General features: G+C 39.0%; 1 protein-coding gene across 1 annotated transcript in view; it reads left to right on the plus strand.

Moving 5' to 3' along the window:
• DNAH7 (dynein axonemal heavy chain 7) overlaps positions 1-18,315 on the plus strand; it is a 217,336-nt gene that overhangs the window by 113,687 nt on the left and 85,334 nt on the right. Inside the window, exons 29-35 of the mRNA XM_019492106.2 lie at positions 643-891; positions 7,054-7,203; positions 7,611-7,793; positions 9,113-9,289; positions 9,583-9,714; positions 12,031-12,255; positions 13,836-14,033. Of these exons, the coding sequence (XP_019347651.1) occupies positions 643-891; positions 7,054-7,203; positions 7,611-7,793; positions 9,113-9,289; positions 9,583-9,714; positions 12,031-12,255; positions 13,836-14,033 (1,314 nt within the window). The remainder of the gene's footprint in view (positions 1-642; positions 892-7,053; positions 7,204-7,610; positions 7,794-9,112; positions 9,290-9,582; positions 9,715-12,030; positions 12,256-13,835; positions 14,034-18,315) is intronic.

Raw genomic sequence — 18,315 nt, forward strand, 5'->3', positions numbered from 1 at the left:
TCAAAAATGTCTAACATCACTTTTGTTTTGCTACATTATGCAAATCTTATTTTTACATCTACAAAATACTAGAGGTAAAAATGCAAAATTTCTGTTTTTATATTAAGAGTTTTTATTTAAATAACTTCACTTACTATGGTGAAGTATTGATAAATGAGAATACAGGCATTTTAACCTTCTAACTAAATGATGCCAACTAGTTTAAGCCTGCTTTGATAAAATCTAACATTGCCATAGAGTAATATATCATCTCATTACTCATTTCTTCTGTGATGATAGTGTTAAATATATGTTATAGAGAATGCATGAAATGTACAGTTATAAATTACAAGACAAACTTTACTCAGAAAAAGTATGCTGAGCAACTAAACTAAATGCAACGGCACTTCTGAGTTTGTATTCGTATCCTCCATATTCTAAACAGGCCTTATAGATTTTAGTACTTTGTGTTTTTCATTTCAGATAAATATTTTTCTAATTCATTTGTTAACAGTGAATAGTTCGATTAACAGCACCGAAAGCCACTCATGATTAGACTATTTGTCTGTACAAGTCACATAATAAAGGGAGTATATACAAAAATTACACCATAAATAGCAATAGAAAAGTGATAAATATACATTGTAATTTATTCTTTGACAGGGCATTACTTCAGATTTGTTTCCTGGTGTGAAATTGCCAAAACCAGATTACAATATTTTACTGGAAGCTATCAAATCAAACTGTGATGCAATGAATCTTCAAATGACAGAAATTTTTGCTATGAAGATCTTACAGATATTTGAAATGATGATTGTTCGTCATGGTTTTATGATAGTTGGAGAGCCATTTGGTGGAAAGACATCTGCCTATAAAGTTTTGGCAGCAGCTTTGGGCGACATTTGTGAGAAGGTAACTAAATATTTTGACAAACATTTTTATCAAAAAAGTTTGCAAAGTACCAAATGCTGTTATATATTATATTCAGTACTTGCATAGGAGAGAGTGAATGGAGATGTGGAAAGGATTCTTTATGAGTTTCCATATGTCAAATTTCTTTATACGCCTCTTTGGAGTTTGTCATAACATCTAAATAGGGACTTCTGGTTAATAACAAATGTTAAACTATAATAACATATTGTTATGTTTAGAGAACTTATTGTTGGGACAGTGGTCCAGGAAAGTATAGTCATGTTTTTTTTTGTGAAGGATATGTTAAATTATTAGTGTGAGAATATGCTACACAGAAATTTTAAAACCTTGGCTATAGCCATTTAAACAAAAAAAGGTTTTTGTTTACTCTAATTATTTCCCCTTATATATCAGACTTATAAGGAAATAATCTTTTTTAGCCTAAAAATTTATTATGCTGCCAGGGCAGAAGAACATAAAATACTGATTTTTTTTAAATTCTTGGGGAAGGTTTCCTCCTCAGCTAGTCTCTAGATACACATTTCAAATGATCAATCACTTCTGTTGAAACACATCTTTCTAAATCAGGGCTGTCCTACTTCTGGACAGTGGGGCCTGCATGCCACATAAGCCACAGACCCCCAGACCACATGCCACATGGGCTACAGTTGCCTGAGGTTTGCCCTGCTATGCATTCAATGCAGCCTTTCTCTTTTCCATGCACATTTTTTTTTTTTTTTTTTTTTTTTGTCATTAGCAACCCAGCTCTTCTCCAGCCTTGTGTGCATCATGGTTTTACTGTCTGGCTCCAACCCTGCCCTTGCCTGGTCCCCAGGAGCAGAGGCAGGAAGCAGAAGCCAGAGGACCAAGGGAGAGACTGGAGACTTCTGCTGCCCCAATGAGAAGTAGTGGCAGCTGGATGTGGGCCTGGGGCCCCATTTGAACCCAGGGGTGGGAAATTATTTGAGCTGGAGGACCACTTAGGGCAACAACTCACCAGAACTCCCTAGGTGGCTCTGCCTCAAGCCTCAGCCCTGGTCCTGCATTGTCAATGCCCCATGATCCCAGCTCTGGGTCCTCCATGGAGACTTGCTCAGAACCTGTGCAGGCAGGGCATGCTCAACCAGGCAGCTGGGCAGGAAGGGACTGACATACAGGAGCAGGATGGGTGGGTGGGGTTGGGGCAGGGGCCAGGATTGTGGGGTGGTGACAATGCAGGGCTGGGGAAGAGTTGTGATCTGCTCCTGGCATGCCCTGCTTACAGAATGGGTGCCCATTCCAGGGATGAATGGGCAGCAGATTGTGGCTCTTCCCTGGGCCCCAGCTCCACGCTGTCACTACCCCACAATCCCAGCTCTGGCTCTGGCCCCAGCCCCACCTGCCTGTCCCACTCCTGGACACTGCTCCCCACACAATTACAGCACCATCTCATCCACCTGGCCAAGTGCACCCAGCTTACATAGGTCCTGAGCCAGTCTCCATGGAGACCCTGCCTGCCTGCTCTGTCTGGCACCCCAGTGGTGGGTGCAAGGTGGACAGGCTGAGGTGCCTAGGCAGTAGGGCTGGCAGCAGTGGTGACACTAGCAATGGCAGTCAGAAAGAGCCACTGCTGCTTAGGCTGCTGGGAAGCAGAATCTGGCAACCATACTGTCCCCACCTTGCTGCGCGTCCAGGGATGGCAGGACTGGTTGCACACACCATGGCCTGGGCTGCCCCCTGTGCGTGGGCTGGATGTGGGCTAGCTACCCTCTGTGAACTGGATAAAATCCTTTGGCAGGCCAGATCTGGCCCATGGGCCATATTTTGCCTACCCTTCTGTTAACCCCTCGGGGGCTGCTGTGGCTCGTGGGCTACTAGTTATACAGCCCTGATCTAATCTGGTACAAGGTGATACATTCAATGAGAAGCTTCTGCAAGATTAAAAAGGAGGACCTAAGATTTCTAGTATCTGAAGGATGAGCTGAATATCTCTGCAGGCTGCTCATTGTCCACTTTATTGAAATATTCAGGGCTTCATGACTGCAATCTTCTGTAATACCAAAAGCAATCAAGGACTTTCCATCTGAATTTTGTGGTTTATTTAGTATCTGAACTGATGAAATCTTGAGTTCAGTAAAGGATTTGATATCTACTACAGTATCTGCTTGTTGGATATACATATACCAGACCCCCGTCCTCCCCCAAGAAAAGACAGACTGGATCCTAAAGCTTCATCAGAGAGGCATATTATGGCTATAACCCATGGTAGTTGACAGAACCACCAAAGCAGCAGAAGATTTTCCTGTATGAGAAGCCCTCTGCTCCTTTTCCTTTGCAGGGCACTCTGCATTCATCTCATAGGAATGCTATGTCATAGGAGCACACTGCATATGTGTGCTCATGTCCAGATGAGCACACACATGCAGTTTGTTGTGCTTCAGAAATGTTTGAGGTGCCGCAAACTTCATGTAGCACACATGCAACTGTTCATCGCACTGCAAATTTGCCATGTGAGCCTGAGCAACTAGAAGCTGATTGCCAATAATGTCAATTTTCCTTTTATTGGTGCTGATCCAGTATGGACTGATATAGAATAAATAATAAAGAATAGGTGTTTATTTCATTTCAGTGGAATCCTAGTATGTTCCTTCCCTGTCCCTTTTCAGGTATCCCTCCCATGACATAACTGAAATAAGATGTAGGCTTCATTCTGCAACTGAAAGCAGAGGAGGTGCATCTGGAATTTAATCCAGGCAATCTAGATTTTTACTCTCAAAGACTTGGACTGCCTAAAACTGACAGCCTGGGCATTAGAAAAGCCATACAGTCCAGTATGCCTCCATTGTCTTCATCAATACATTATGGAATCTAGAAAGAACTCAATCAGGAAATCTCAATGTATCTGGTCAAATTTCTTTCTTTGTATTACAAGAAAAAGAAACTCTCTGGCTAGTGGACTTTCATTTTATATGTATTATGTTTACCATAATGGGATCATGGTCTCCAGACACGTTTGTAGTATAAAATGAATAATTACCGTACTGGTGATCTCAGTTACACTAAAATGCCTCCATGTTCGTTGGCTAGAAACCTGCAATGAAGCACCTTTAAGAGGTAGGTAACAGTCCTCATGGTTTTCTTTACTCAGACAAGTCAAACTTCTAAACTGAGTATCAGTAACTGTTTGAGTTAGTCTAAATGATATGTTACACAAACCTGATCTTTTATTTTCTCTGATCACCAAAGTAAATTTTGATTACTTTGCATCCTTTTGAAACTGCTACACAGTTTGTTTGCCTTTATAAGCTTGTTATTCTACCATAATATTTATTAAGGTTCTTCTTTATCCTTTGCCCCCTACTTCTGTGAATCACTGTTCAATACTTCTTTTTAATGATGAATGAAGAAAGAAGCTGTGCAGCAGAGTGAGAAATCTCTTACCTGATAATTTTCTTTGTTAGCAATTTCTCTTCTCTTTCTACCCACCCTGACAGTCTTTTAAATAACCAGAATACAGACTGGAATTTTTCTCTAAAGGAATTACCTTAAGGATAATAATCATATTTTCAATATGTTTTTTTCTTATGGTAATTGTTGGATCTGCTTTCTAGGAACTTTTTTACCCTATCTGAAATCACGGGGAGGTGGGGAGTGTCTTAATCTAGGAGTCTTCATCAACAGCATTGGACCATTCCTGAATTTTATAGGTGGGAGATATTACCTATTTCTGATGAATGAGAAAGAAGTTGGCTAACAGATAATTATCCAATAAAGAATTCGTTTTTTATGTCCAAACTCAAAATCTAGATTCAGATGCTGTTTCTTGAGCATTGATGATGATGATTAATACTCAAGAAAGACTGAGTTTTCATACCTGTATTGTTGTAATTAAATTATACTACTGATATTTTATAATGTTATCATTACATGTTTGCTCTTCACATGGATATAATTATGAGTTTGGCCTCTCTATGGAGATGGTCCGTTGATTTTATTTTATTTTTTTTTACTTAGTAGACTTGTCCTTTAGGGTTTGTGTTGACTTAGACCATGTATAGACATGCAGTTTCTCCTTGGTGAGCTGCTGCTCTCCCAGGGGAAGCCACAAGTGTTCAGCATTTTTCTCCCAGAACAAAAATGGCCTCTGCAGGAGAAAAATAAATTGGAAATGACTAGGTTTAAATCATTCCCTTTTTTGGCCTTACCCCTGAACATGGGGCCTTAGCCTGCATGGTATGGGCACTTATTCTGGTCTGCTACCTCCTTAGAAGCACACTGGGGCAACTCAGGTAGCCAGAACCCTACATCTGAGCTGAGCCACACACACATTTCTTGCCACTGGAGTGGTTAGCCAGGGTCAGGTGACCCTACACCTCTTCCAGTAGTACTCCCTGACCTGGAAAAGGAAGTGTGTGGGCAGCAAGACTCAGCTTTACACCTCGGTGTCCGCACCCTTGGCTTGGGCTGCTACTGGCACTCTGTTGGATTTTCTGAATACCCAACCCAGCTTGTCCATGGACCCTGAGTCCCTGACTTGACTGTGGTTTGATCCCCTGGATACCTGACCTGGCTAGCCTCCTGACCTTGTGCTCTGCCTGACCCTCTGTATCTCTTTGTTCCCCATGCAGATCTTCTGGGTTCTGGCTTCTCTACACTCAGACTCTGCACACTCCCCTTGGATCTTGGCTGCTCCTCCTAACCCTGGGTGACCCCCAGACCTGTCTGCCCATAGCCCAGCATGATGCCCTTGGGAGAGCGTATCTATGTACGCATTCTCTTTTGAGAGAAGCCACAGCACAGACCTTTAGAATTCCAGGGGGCTTTGCTTCCCTCCTCCCACCCCCAGAGAGTATCACATTATACTGCAGGGGGACACTGGCTGACCCTGAGCAGTCTTGGTCAGCCAATCAAGGCTGCTGTGTGCACTACTACCATATGTCTCTGGAGGGACTGAAGGATCCTTGAAGAACACTCTGAGATGTATGTACAGGGACTCCCTAGCTGTGCAGTGTTAACAGTGCATGCTTTCTGTTCTTCAAGGGCCAAGCACTCAAATGTCTGTTCAGGCATCTCCAGGTAAGTTTTTCTACCAGGATAACAAAGCTGGGAGAATTCTAGATTATTTGAATGTGTGTACACAGCCATCTAGATTATTTGAATGTGTGTACACAGCCATAAACATAACTCCCTCTCAATACTTGCTTGGGGAAGTAAAATAAAGTGTCAGGGTAAGTTATAGCTCAGTAGAGATTGTCAGAAAAGAGGAGATATAATCATACATACATAGAGACGTAATCAGCCTTGTTTGAAACAGTGTTATAAGAATTTCCACACTTTACTTTTCATACAGTAAGATAAAGAAAGGTACATATATCCAAAAGGGGGAGAGCAGTTAAAATACTTAACTGTAAATGAATGCCCGACTGCTTATCTCTGACTTCAGATTCAGAAAGATTCCTCAGAATAGATACTGCTGGACTACTGTTGGAATGAGGCATAAGTTTCCCGTAATCAAAGAACCCATGTTTCTACAGTATCAAGATATAACAAGATTGTGAGACTTAGTACTTTTGATTGCCATTTATTCTTATGGAATAGTGGTTCCTAGCTACTTCAGATTTACAAAAAAACACATAGAATGAAATGTCTGTTTATTTTACAGGGACTGAAGAAAAGAATTAGCTTAATCAAAACTAAAATTAGAATTCTTTATATGCTTAAAATGAGAATAATTATGAACTTTTACCCAGCACTTTTCTGTTTCACTGCACATTACAATAGAGAACACTATTATTCTTTTTGTATAGATCAGAAAACCATGTCACAAAAAGGCAAAGGGATTTGTTTAAGATCATACAGATTTTGGATTTCTTGACTCCCCTGTTTACATCCATTGCTTAATTTCTTAAAGAAATATTATTATATTTAAATTTCATGTATCAAGATATTATTTGCAACAAAACTTGACTACCAGCTTCTTTTCATACAATTAATATATTTTTCTGTAAGTTACTTCAAAATATTTTTAGAGTTTAATTTACATAGATAATAATTTTTTCCAATCTTACTAGTGCTTTAAGAAGATTTACTAATGTATAAGAGGAGAAGTCAAAGTAAATACGTGATACTATAAAGGATATATTCTGTAAAAGTCAAATATATGTATATATATTTTATGTCTAGGGGTTGATGGAGGAAAACAAGGTTCAGATTACTGTTATAAATCCTAAGTCTATAACCATGGGTCAGCTTTATGGACAATTTGATCCAGTCTCGCATGAATGGTCTGATGGCATCCTCGCAGTGAGCTTTAGAGCATTTGCTTCTTCTGTTGTAAGTACAAACAAGTATTTTGTGATGTAGGTGTAAATAAATTCTACAGTATTAATAACATGGGCTTTAGTGCATCTTGTATGCACAATTTGTAATAGAATACACCTGGTGCACATACTGAGTATTTATGGCAGCTTACCATACCCTGAACAACCAGACTGCAATCAAAAGTAGATTGGACTCATGAGACAAGATTACCTTACTTTTCTAAAGTAGGACATTATCATTGAGTATTAATCCTGTAAAAGTATTTGCAAAGCTGGGTCCTTACTTTATGCTTCCCTAAATCTATATAGTTAATATGTTATACACTGCTGGAAATATAATAGTTCTAATATATTTCTTTGGACTAAACTTAGTTTACTGAAATTTGAGTTTTCTGATCAAAATTATTTTCTGTAAACAAGACACCAGATAGGAAATGGTTGATTTTTGATGGACCAGTAGATGCAGTATGGATTGAGAATATGAATACAGTACTGGATGATAACAAGAAGCTATGTCTTATGAGTGGAGAGATCATCCAGATGTCACCACAAATGAGCCTTATTTTTGAACCAATGGATTTAGAAGTTGCTTCCCCTGCTACTGTAAGTATCTATCTTTGAAAGATTACATTATACATATTCATTATTCAGAATTGAAAACAGTTTCTTTTCCAGTTCATTTGCAATGCATTGAATTAACAATATTTGCTATTACAGTTTATATTCTTGCAACTTATTTTTAAATAAAACATTTTGTAGCTATTCCTTTTAGACTTAAAATTTAGACTTAAATTTTTTAATAAGAGTCTTAGAATGCTATTTGAGGTGTTATGCAGACCACCCAGCAGATCCTATAATCATAAAGGACTTCAAAGTTCTGACAAGGAAAAGGAAGCACTGTAAAGGAAGAATTTAAATTAACTACCAAGCAAATTCTGGTAAAATTAACAATCACTATTCTTCTTCTTCACAGTTTATTTATACCTATTATGTTGTTTAGTGGAAAGTGTGACCTTCAATTTCAGGGCCTGTCTGCAGCAGAGTAAAAACTCCTTTTTCATCCTAAATGGCAATCAGCTGCATCTCAGATAGCAACAAAATATATAGGGCACTCATGCAAGATAGGAACTTACCTTAAAATTGCCATAATATTGAATAAAAATATAAACACTAAGGGTGTGTCCAGATGCACACAGCACATGCCCCACATGCAGAAATTCCCAAATAATTTGCATCATGGGGGTGGGGAGGAGGGGTTTGATACTGGGAGAAAAAAGCAGGGTGGTGCACATGGTGGCAACATGTGCTGCCCAAAACCAGCTCCAGCTGCTGGCCAGGCTCCCTGCTGCTGAATTGCCAATGCTGGAGCCGTGGAAAGCCCCCAGGAGCCACTGTCTCACTTCTGGGGCTAGCCCACATGGTGGCCCCAGCCTCACCTACCCCACCTGTGGCAAGAGTGTGCACCAGAGTGTGATGCATGGGCGTTCCCCAGGGACAAATAGCAGTAGCATTGCTATGTGCCACTGCTATTTGTCCCCAGAAAAATGCATGTGCACGCTTGTTTGGATGTGCCCTAAATGTGCAGTGCTAAATCCTAGTAGCAGCTGTAAACTAGGTATTGGGGTCCAAGTCTGTTGAAGAAGAAAATCTTCCTGATTCCACCTGCCATCCCAGGAAAGTCAGTTGTTCAGTGGTCTAGCTGAGTTTGAATTATGCTTTCCATCTTTCTCAGAGGGACACTGACAAACCAGGGGCAATGCATTTTTATATTTAAGATAGTATAATTATCACCAACTACTAAGAACTTCAGAATCTAAGTGGTACAATACTAAATATTATTTTAAGGCTCTTGCAGCAGGAAAAAAAGTCTGCACACAGCACATGCAGAGGCCACACAAGCTAACCATTATACTTTTTTGCAGGTTTCCAGGTGTGGCATGATCTATATGGAACCTCACATGTTAGGCTGGAGGCCACTGATGATGTCATGGCTAAATCTGATGCCATCTGGGCTAAGCGCTATATATAAAGAATTTATAATAGGCTTGTTTGATCGAATGGTTCCACTTTCTCTTGAGTTTATTAGAAAATGTACAAAGGTAGGATAAAGAGAATTTTTGTTCAAATATATGAATAATATTAACTGAAAAGGAAATAATTTCAAAATTATCAAGTTAAAGTTTAGTAATTTTAACCAAAGTATAGTCAGGGCCCTGCTGTATGGAGACTCTTTTGTTTATATGTTTAATTATTTAATTTTGCTCCAAAATGTATGTTTGACATGGAGTCTACGGGAATATCATTGTCTTTATAATAAGTAATAAATATATTGTGACTTCTTGTCAATTAATTTAATATATATTTTATAGAGAATGTTTTTCTTTTATTTCAGGAATTATCTCCTACTTCAGATGCAAACTTAGTCAGATCCTTAATGAATCTAATGGATTGTATGATGGATGAATTTGCTGATGAAGCCAAAATTAAAGCTATGAGTGAACGTGACATTTTCTCATGGCTTGAGGTAGGCAGTATTTTTAACACAGAGAATTGTAAAGCTCAAGGTGGACTTTACAGCCATGAACAGGCTCTTAAGTAATAAAACTTAAAGTATTTGATCGTTACAATAAACTTCTTGTAAATTATGTTTAGAAAGTATTGTCATTTGCTTACTATCTACTTTTTAATTAATACCTATTTTAATCTATGTTTGATTTACTGAAATAGGCTGTTAGCAAGTTTTACAGCAATTGAATGTTTTATCATTCTTCGTAAAAAAGATTCTGAGCTTCAAGAATCATAAAATCATAGAAAAGTCTTGCACTTAGGATGGAACAGTTGCATGCACAAATACAGGCTGGGGGTTGATTGGCTAGGTTGCAGTACTATAGAAAAGGACCTCAGGATTGCAGGGGATCATACGCTAAATATGAGCCAATAGCGTACTCTTGTTGCAAAAAACATCAGTAGCATACTGCATTGTATTAATAGGAGCGTCACTTGCAAATCAAGTGAAGTGAGCCTTCTACTCTATTTAGCATTGGTAAGGCTTCACCTGGAGTACTGTGTCCACTTTTGGGTTCCACACTTCTAGAAAGATATAGCCAAATTAGAGAGTCCAATGGAGGGCAATGAAAATCATTAGAGGCCTGGGAAGCATGACTTATGAAGAAAGGCTGAAAGAACTAGGATTATTTAGTCTGAAAAAGAGGAGACTAAGGTGGGATTTGAAAACAGTCTTCAAATTCCTGAAGGGTGTTTATAAGGAGGATGGAGATGGACTTTTTTCTATGGCTGCAAGAGACAAGACTAGGAGCATGTTGAGTATTTATCCAGTAGGGCCAGGGCCTGTACCTTTGTGGCAGTCAATGTGGATGTGCCATTGGAAAGGTGGCCCAGGGACGTGGCTGTCTGCAATTTCTGATGGATGACACTCTTTCCTGCCATGACTTGATGGTATGTTTAACTGTTCAGGAGCTGGAATGTGCTGATGGCCTCTGTCCTTGGGTCCACTTGGGTGTTTAAGGGGCTCCTCCTTCTCTTTACACCTCCACCCATACCATTGCAAACAATAACACAATCCACAAAAAGACACAATTACCTGAGCCAAGAAGCCAGCAATTGGGCTGAATTTGCCCATGCTCAGCAGGTCAGGATTGTCCAGTCAGGTTCAGCTCTCAATGTCCTGGTCCCACCTATTAGGGTTTGAATAAAAAGTCCACCCCAACACAGTCTCCCCCCCAGGCAGCTGTTAATGGCCGGTGCCAGGTAGGTGGTGAACACAGGCTCACTGAAATTTAATCATGGAGTAAAAGTTTGAACTAGATGAACTCCTGAGGTCTCTTCCAGCCTTACTTTTCTGAAAGTCTATGATTTCCACTAGACCTTTACTTTGGAAGTGGTAGAAAGAGATGTGAGAGGTTTCACTTGGAAATTTGTCCACACCTGTTTTAGCATTTGTTAGTTTACCTGGTATATTAGTATTTCTGAAGGAAGGGCAACCCAAGAAAACACTTAAACTATTTCTTATGTAACCAGGGAGTCTGTTGTATTTATAAGGGGACAGTGAGTTACATACTCCAAAAGCACTTGCTCTAGGAAAAAAAGGTCTGTTATATCAATTTCCATCTTTTGCAATTATAGATATAGAGTTAACCTTTTGGGGAAACTTTCTAGTAGTCAGGTCAGAAGAAGCAGGAAGCTGTTACCTCCATATAGAAATCCCTGACCTTCCCCATGTGCCTCCCTAACCTCCCCCCAAAATGGGTCAACATCTGTCCTAGATTTTAACCTTACCCAGATGGGTAATATACAGCCAGGTACCTGTGGAGGGACAGTTTCTTGCTATTCTCTTACTTCCAGTCTTCATTATGAGGATGGTCCTGTTGAGGAGTGTATGTTTGTTCTTAGGCCACTTTGCACCAGTTAAGGTCCCATTTCTGCAAGCTACGTATATGCTTAGGGGTCATGTTTATATTTCTGTATTGCATTATTTCTGTAAGAATGTGAGCCTTGGATAGGAGTCTAAGCCTCTCTATATTTTTTTCAGCTGTTGGCATTCAGCAAATAAAGAAGTGAATAGCCTTCTTAAATAGAATCAATAAATAAGATCACATGTTGATATAACAGGATTTTCAGGGTGCTGTAAACCATTAGAAGAGATCATAAGTGTAATATTATATCTGTTTATTTAACTTACTGTCATATTTCATTACTTCTGTATGTTAATATTTGGCTTAGTCTACTTCCATGGCAGCTCATTGATTTCAATGAACAAAAAATAGGTATATTGTAAACACACAACTACTGATATTTTATATTTCTTTTTTCTCAATGCTAGGGTATTTTTTTGTTTTCATTGACTTGGTCTGTGGGAGCTAGCTGTAAGGAGGACGATCGACTAAAATTTGATAAGCTTGTGCGAGAAATCCTTGATGGACCGATTAGTGATGAGACAAGAGAACGTTATAAATTGTTGAGCAGTATTGATCAGCCAGCTTCAAAGGCCTTCACAGTCCCATTTCCCACAGAGGGAACAATTTATGATTATCGATTTGTTAAAAAGGTAAGGATTACAAAACAAATTGACCACCCATTCCAAAGTGATCTTTTTTGAATATTATATGATGTTAGTACTACTATAATTCATTTCTCCTGCACAATTTTTTTCATCGCTAATGGGCAATGTATTCCACCTGTAGAAGTCAGAGATGGTCAGTGTTGTTGCTGGAGGTTTCAGTACTTCAGTTTACAACAGCTGAATTCCTTTGGTGGCAGAAATTCCAGCTTTTGGTATAGTTTCTCCTATCCACTTTGTTACACAACTTTTTCACTTTGATTTGTAAAGTTATAACTTTATTTCACTCTCTAGGTTCTCTCTCCCTCTTCTGCGTTAGGATCCATTGGAGTACTGAGGTTCTAATTTCTCTAGTACAGCATCTCTTTAGCAGTAGTTATGTGTCTTAAGTCTGACGAGGGGTATATTGAGTGTAAAAAGGTTGAGAACCACGGTCTTAAAATAACATGCTCAGGTTGGGAGCTCATTCAGTCAAGGAACGGTCAGCTTTTTCATCCTCTGTGCAAAGCAACCATCCTAGTTACCTGAAAAGTAGATCCTGGAATTTGTCTAAACTTTCCCCATTGTGGAAGCATCAGATAGGTCTTTTGGTAGTTTTTGCTCTATATGGGGAAAACAACTTTTTCTGCCTATTGTTTTTCTGCTTATCCTTTGCTTCTGTGATCCACTGCTCAGTACTTCTGCTTAATGATGAATGAGGAGAGAACTATGCAGCAGAATGATAATGATTTTCATTTCATTAATGGCTTCTTTCCATATTCAAACCAACCTGATAATCTGGAGTTGAGTTGGATATAATTTAGAACAAGCTGAAATTTTTCTCTAAAGAGAGACTACGATATGAAATTATTTTAGAGTTATGTGTTTATTCCATCAAGCTGCTAATGGTCACTGCTAGTGATCAGTTGATGGCACATCACAGCTTTTGGTGGGTTGAGTTGAAGGGAAGAGCTTAGAAAGAAAAATATGCTTCTTAAATGATAAGTTTAGTCAGGAAGTTCAAAATGTATATTTGTTTTACTTAAGACAATCCAGACTTGTCTACACGTGGCCGTATGGTGCCATTGTTACTGCACCGTCAGATAGTACTTCCTATTGAAAGTACTAAATGTCAGCACAGTAACAGCCCATACTGCACTTTTCTGGCTGCATGGTTATTTTTAGCTGCTATGTTGCCGTAGCAGTGTGCTATGACAGCCCACGTTGCTATGTTGACGTAGCTGCAGCATCACAGTTTTTGCCTGTCAACACTACTTTCCTGTAGTGAATTGCTATGGCAACGTAGCATCATGTGTAGATGCGCCCTCCTTGTCTTTCAGTCTTTGCTCTTATGTCCCACTTTTATTTTGTAGTACTCTGAATAAATCAGGTTAAGTATAATTTCTTACAGTACACTAAGAGTAGTCTGGTTTTCAATACTCACATGAATATGAGTAAGAACAGAAACAACTTTTATAGCTGATTGTCCTTTAAGTTTTATTTGAGATACAGTCTCCTGTATCAGTGCAGATCTCTTTTCTTCTTGCTTTTCATTATTACATTTTTGACTTTTTTATAAATTAAAACAGGGAGCAGGAATATGGGAGCCATGGGTAGAAACACTCAAATTGGCTCCTCCAATACCTCGCGATATGATGTTTAATGAAATCATTGTACCAACTCTGGATACGATTCGATACTCAGCTCTAATGGAATTGCTGACAGTGCATCAAAAACCTTCTGTATTTGTGGGGCCAACAGGAACTGGAAAGAGTGTCTATATTATTGTAAGTAAGTTTTAAAACTTAAGCTATTTATTGTTTAAAATATGTAGGGTAAGGAATAAACTGACAAAACTGTTGATCAAAGCAAAGTAAAAAGCCAGTGAATGGATATTATGAAGCAAAACTATGAATAATGCTAGTGCTATGTTTTTTAACATTTAGATTGACCAATTCACCACATTTTCATTAAATTTCAAATACCACTGCCTTGTTTATCCAGTGCAACTGGGAAGACAGGAAGAAAAGATTTGCATCTCATCTCATCAAACTTTCAAATTTGGTGGTCATCCCTAATGGTGGTGAGATACAAATGTAAGAATGCCATCTGAATGTGGGATTTGCAAAGAAGATATGATGGGAATCCAGTGTATAGGTCTATTATTTAAATTGTAATATACTAATGTGTCATGCATGAAAAACATATGTGATTACGGAAATTCCATCTAGGTGCTCCGCTTAACAAAGCACATTGTAAATTCCAGTTGATTTTAAAGTTGAGCACCTACTTATGTCCTTTTCGGACTTGCAACCTAAAGTTTTTTTGTTATAGTTTATTGATATCACCAAAATGCTTTATAGAACTTATATTGTAGTATCTGGTTGCTGCTATTATTCTTAGCACAAGTATTCCTTCTTATTAGGGATACTTATAAGAAGAAGTAGCCCTTAAAGTTTTAATATACTATTTCTATAGTATTTTTCTAATTCATGGAGTCCGGTAAAATGGGGATGTTAGGCATCAAATTCTACCTGAAATTATTATGTTTAGGTTCATTAGTGATATACCAGAGAGCCTGACCGACAAAACAGTTTATGATTTGTTCTTTGCCAGAACAAAACTATTGCATACTATATAGTGCTATGTCAAATCTCAGATTTCTTGATAATCTGTTCGTATAATAATATAATCTGTTAGTGTAAAATTTACAAGGTAGAAAACCAAGATTTTTCAAACTATTGAGGTTATAGATATTGAAAAAAACCCCAGTGTATTGGGAAAGAAAAATAATTAAATGCATTCATTCTACAGTTAACTTTTAAACTACAGAAAAAAGCATAAGTTTTTTCAATACAGATGTATAGTGTATTAAAATTTCCAATAATCTATCACTATTTATTGCAGAAAATCCCTATCTGAGTATTCATGACGGTTTATGTTTGTGGCAGAGAGAGAGATTTTGTTCGCCTTTATGTAATTAAAAAAACCACAAAAATAAATGTATAAATTAGAAATATGTACCCTAGCTGTATAGTATTTCGTCCATTCCATTATTAAGAATACTTTACAGACTGAGTATAAGCTTTCTGATGCAAATTAGCACCTGATGAAGTGAGCTCTTGCTTACAAAAGCTTATGTATCTCTGATTCAGTCTATAAAGTGCATGTCTACCCTGTCTTCCACCTACAAATACTTTGTAATAATTTAGAAGTAGAAATCTTTTTAGAGTTGAATTGCTGATCTTAAGAACTGCCTACTTTTTTTTTTAAATGTAATAAATCTGTATTCCCTAGCAAAGTTATCCATGTAAATGACAGGAAATTATAGAGCTATGTAGTTGAGGTCAAGCAGAAGGCAGGGCAGATTTGCAATTTATAGACAAACTGAATTATAGATTCATAAAACCTAAGCTTTTGTAACCTGGAGCTCACTTCATTAGATGCTGTGAAAGGACATGCACAGAGCAGTCTCTCAAATGGGGAGAGTAACTTGAATACAAAAGGCAGGAAGAGAGGAGAGAGGAGGGGTGGGCAGTGCTTGAAGAGGCAAATAAGCAAAGAACCCATGGGAACAATATGATGTTAGTTCTTATCCCTGTAGAAAACCTCAGTAATCAACCTTAAGTGAGGGTTAAAAGACAATCCTAAGGGGTTGTGGGGTACTACACTGTAGCTCCATCAGACTCCAGTCTAGTCTTCCAGATGAAATTGTGGCTAAAGACAAGGAGAATCAATTACCTAAATTAGCAGGAGCCACTTAGGAAGCCTCGGAGGTTAAATATTGTTTCTTACGGTCCTGGTAAAGTGGCAGCATTTACTGTAGGGCAGCGGAGTCCAACTGGCAGTGTGCAGCCCACGTGCTGTTTGGCTCAGGGGCTGCACACAGGCCCTGTAGTCATTGGCTGCTTATACATGTGCTTGGAGGTGGTGGGGGGCATTTTAATTAGAGCAGTTCCTGGACAGCTACTCTAATTAAAACGGCTCACAGTTGTATGAATTCGGCCCTCCTCCACATTTTAAAAATGGCCACAGGGGTGATTTAATTAAAGCTTATTTGACAAGGTTTAGTTAAAGCACCCCCACAGTCATTTTGAAATATGGGGGGTGCTTAATACACGTGACAGAGAGGCAACACTGGAGCATTCTTATTAGAACACAAATGAGTACATCTAGAGGCAGCCATTATTTTATCTGTCTTTAAGAGATAAGCCAGACTGTGTAGCTGAGTGCAAATTTTATTAGGATTTTGCAATGACTGACTCATCACTATTTGGAGGTAGAATAATTCCTTTCTTCATCTTCAGGGATGAGTGGTATTTTGTTCATTTTAATTTTGTCAGTTTATTATTAAAAGAATATTCTTTGGACAACAGGAAAAGGATCCTCATTTGCATGAAGAAAAGGTGTAATCAGTTCTAATTCATCAAACGGAAATCTTGGTTTTGTCAGCCTTTTGTAAAAAATGTAAACCAGTAACTAGTACTATGCAGTGTTGCTGCTCAGATGTACAGGTGACAATCAGCTAGGGTCTAGGGACCTGTTGTGGGTTATGTGTGGCTTCCTGTCATGAAATGGGGTCCCCAAGGATGGCTATGATACCCCTAGGGCTCCTTGACCATGCCAATCCTGTCAAACTTCTTCCCTGGCACTAAGTGCCTAGTAGTCAAGGGTACCTGGTGAGCTCCTGGATCCCCATTAGCACTAAGTGCAGCATACCAGGCAGCTGTAGCATCTCTGGGCAATTCCTCCCTGGAGGCTCCTTCCCCTTTGGCTGCCGGCAGGGAACTGACTCTAGTCCCAGCCCTGGGGTTTATTTGGGCCCAGGGACCTGCCTCTTCTGGTCAGCTGACCGGCTGCAGGTGCAGGCTAATTCCCTCCTTAGGTCTGCTGCCACAGTAACCTGCACCTGTGGGGTTCCTGCCTGACTGCTAGGGCTCTCTCCCTAGGCAATTTCAGCCCTTAAAGGAGCAGGCACTGTAGTGCCCTGTGACACCTCCTAGTAGCTGTGCTTGTACATCCCAGAGTGAGGGCGACTTTGACTTTCTGTGTAGGGGGCTCCATGGTAATCAGGCATTTGTAATAGTTTATTAGTATTTCAGGGGAGTTTTGTTACACAGCAATTGCCTATTAGATTTGGACAATATCTTGCCTTCTGCTGTGAGGGTACATTCCTATAAAACATGTAGGCCTGGAGGCATAATCTGGCCTTGGCATTGTAGACTGCTGTGGACAGCACATGCCAGATAAGGGCCCATGTTGCCTGTAGATGGAGGGGTAGGATAAATTCCAATGCCAAACCCTGGCTATTTTCCTTGGACTGTGCTGCCCTGCACTGGCAAGACATTCCTTCAACTACTTCATGTACCCCAAAACTGGCAACTACTATAATAATGTGAAGTGCCTACTTTGATATTTAAGAACAGAGTAAATATTTACTTAACTTATTGCTTAATTAGAACATAATGTATCTGTGATTTTAAACATTTTAGTATATTACTGTTAGTTTTGTAACTGATGCAACATTTAGGCCCCTGCTACACATTACACTTCAGGCATGATTAACCAGTTAATTGTATCTTAAATTGTAACCTGATCACATGTTAAAGCAATTAATGGCATCATAAAACAAGGAATAAGCCACAAAGTCATTCCTCAAAAAATGTGTAATAACTTTGTGGCTGGTTCCTATGATTTGATTAATTGAACATGTGGGTAGGTGCATCTCTGCAGGTGGGAGCCCCGTCAGCTGAGGGTGTTGCCCTGAGGGGTCAGGCCAACTCTCAGGATCTCAATATTGTGCTGTTAGACAGGAGGGTGTGACACAATTGCACATATACAAAACACAAATCAATTAGGTGCATACACACACACACTACCAGCTCAGGCACATACACATTCAAGCCAGCCTAGGCACATGCATACCTATTACCAATTCAAGCACATACACTATACACCCCAGAAGTTAAACACAGAGCACTAATTCATATATCATGCACACAATGCCATACTTTATTTATTTATATATATAAACTTTTAAATATAAATATAAATATAAAAGTTTATATA

The sequence above is a fragment of the Alligator mississippiensis genome, chromosome 4 (assembly GCF_030867095.1).
Source record: "Alligator mississippiensis isolate rAllMis1 chromosome 4, rAllMis1, whole genome shotgun sequence".
In the NCBI taxonomy this organism is placed as follows: domain Eukaryota; kingdom Metazoa; phylum Chordata; order Crocodylia; family Alligatoridae; genus Alligator; species Alligator mississippiensis.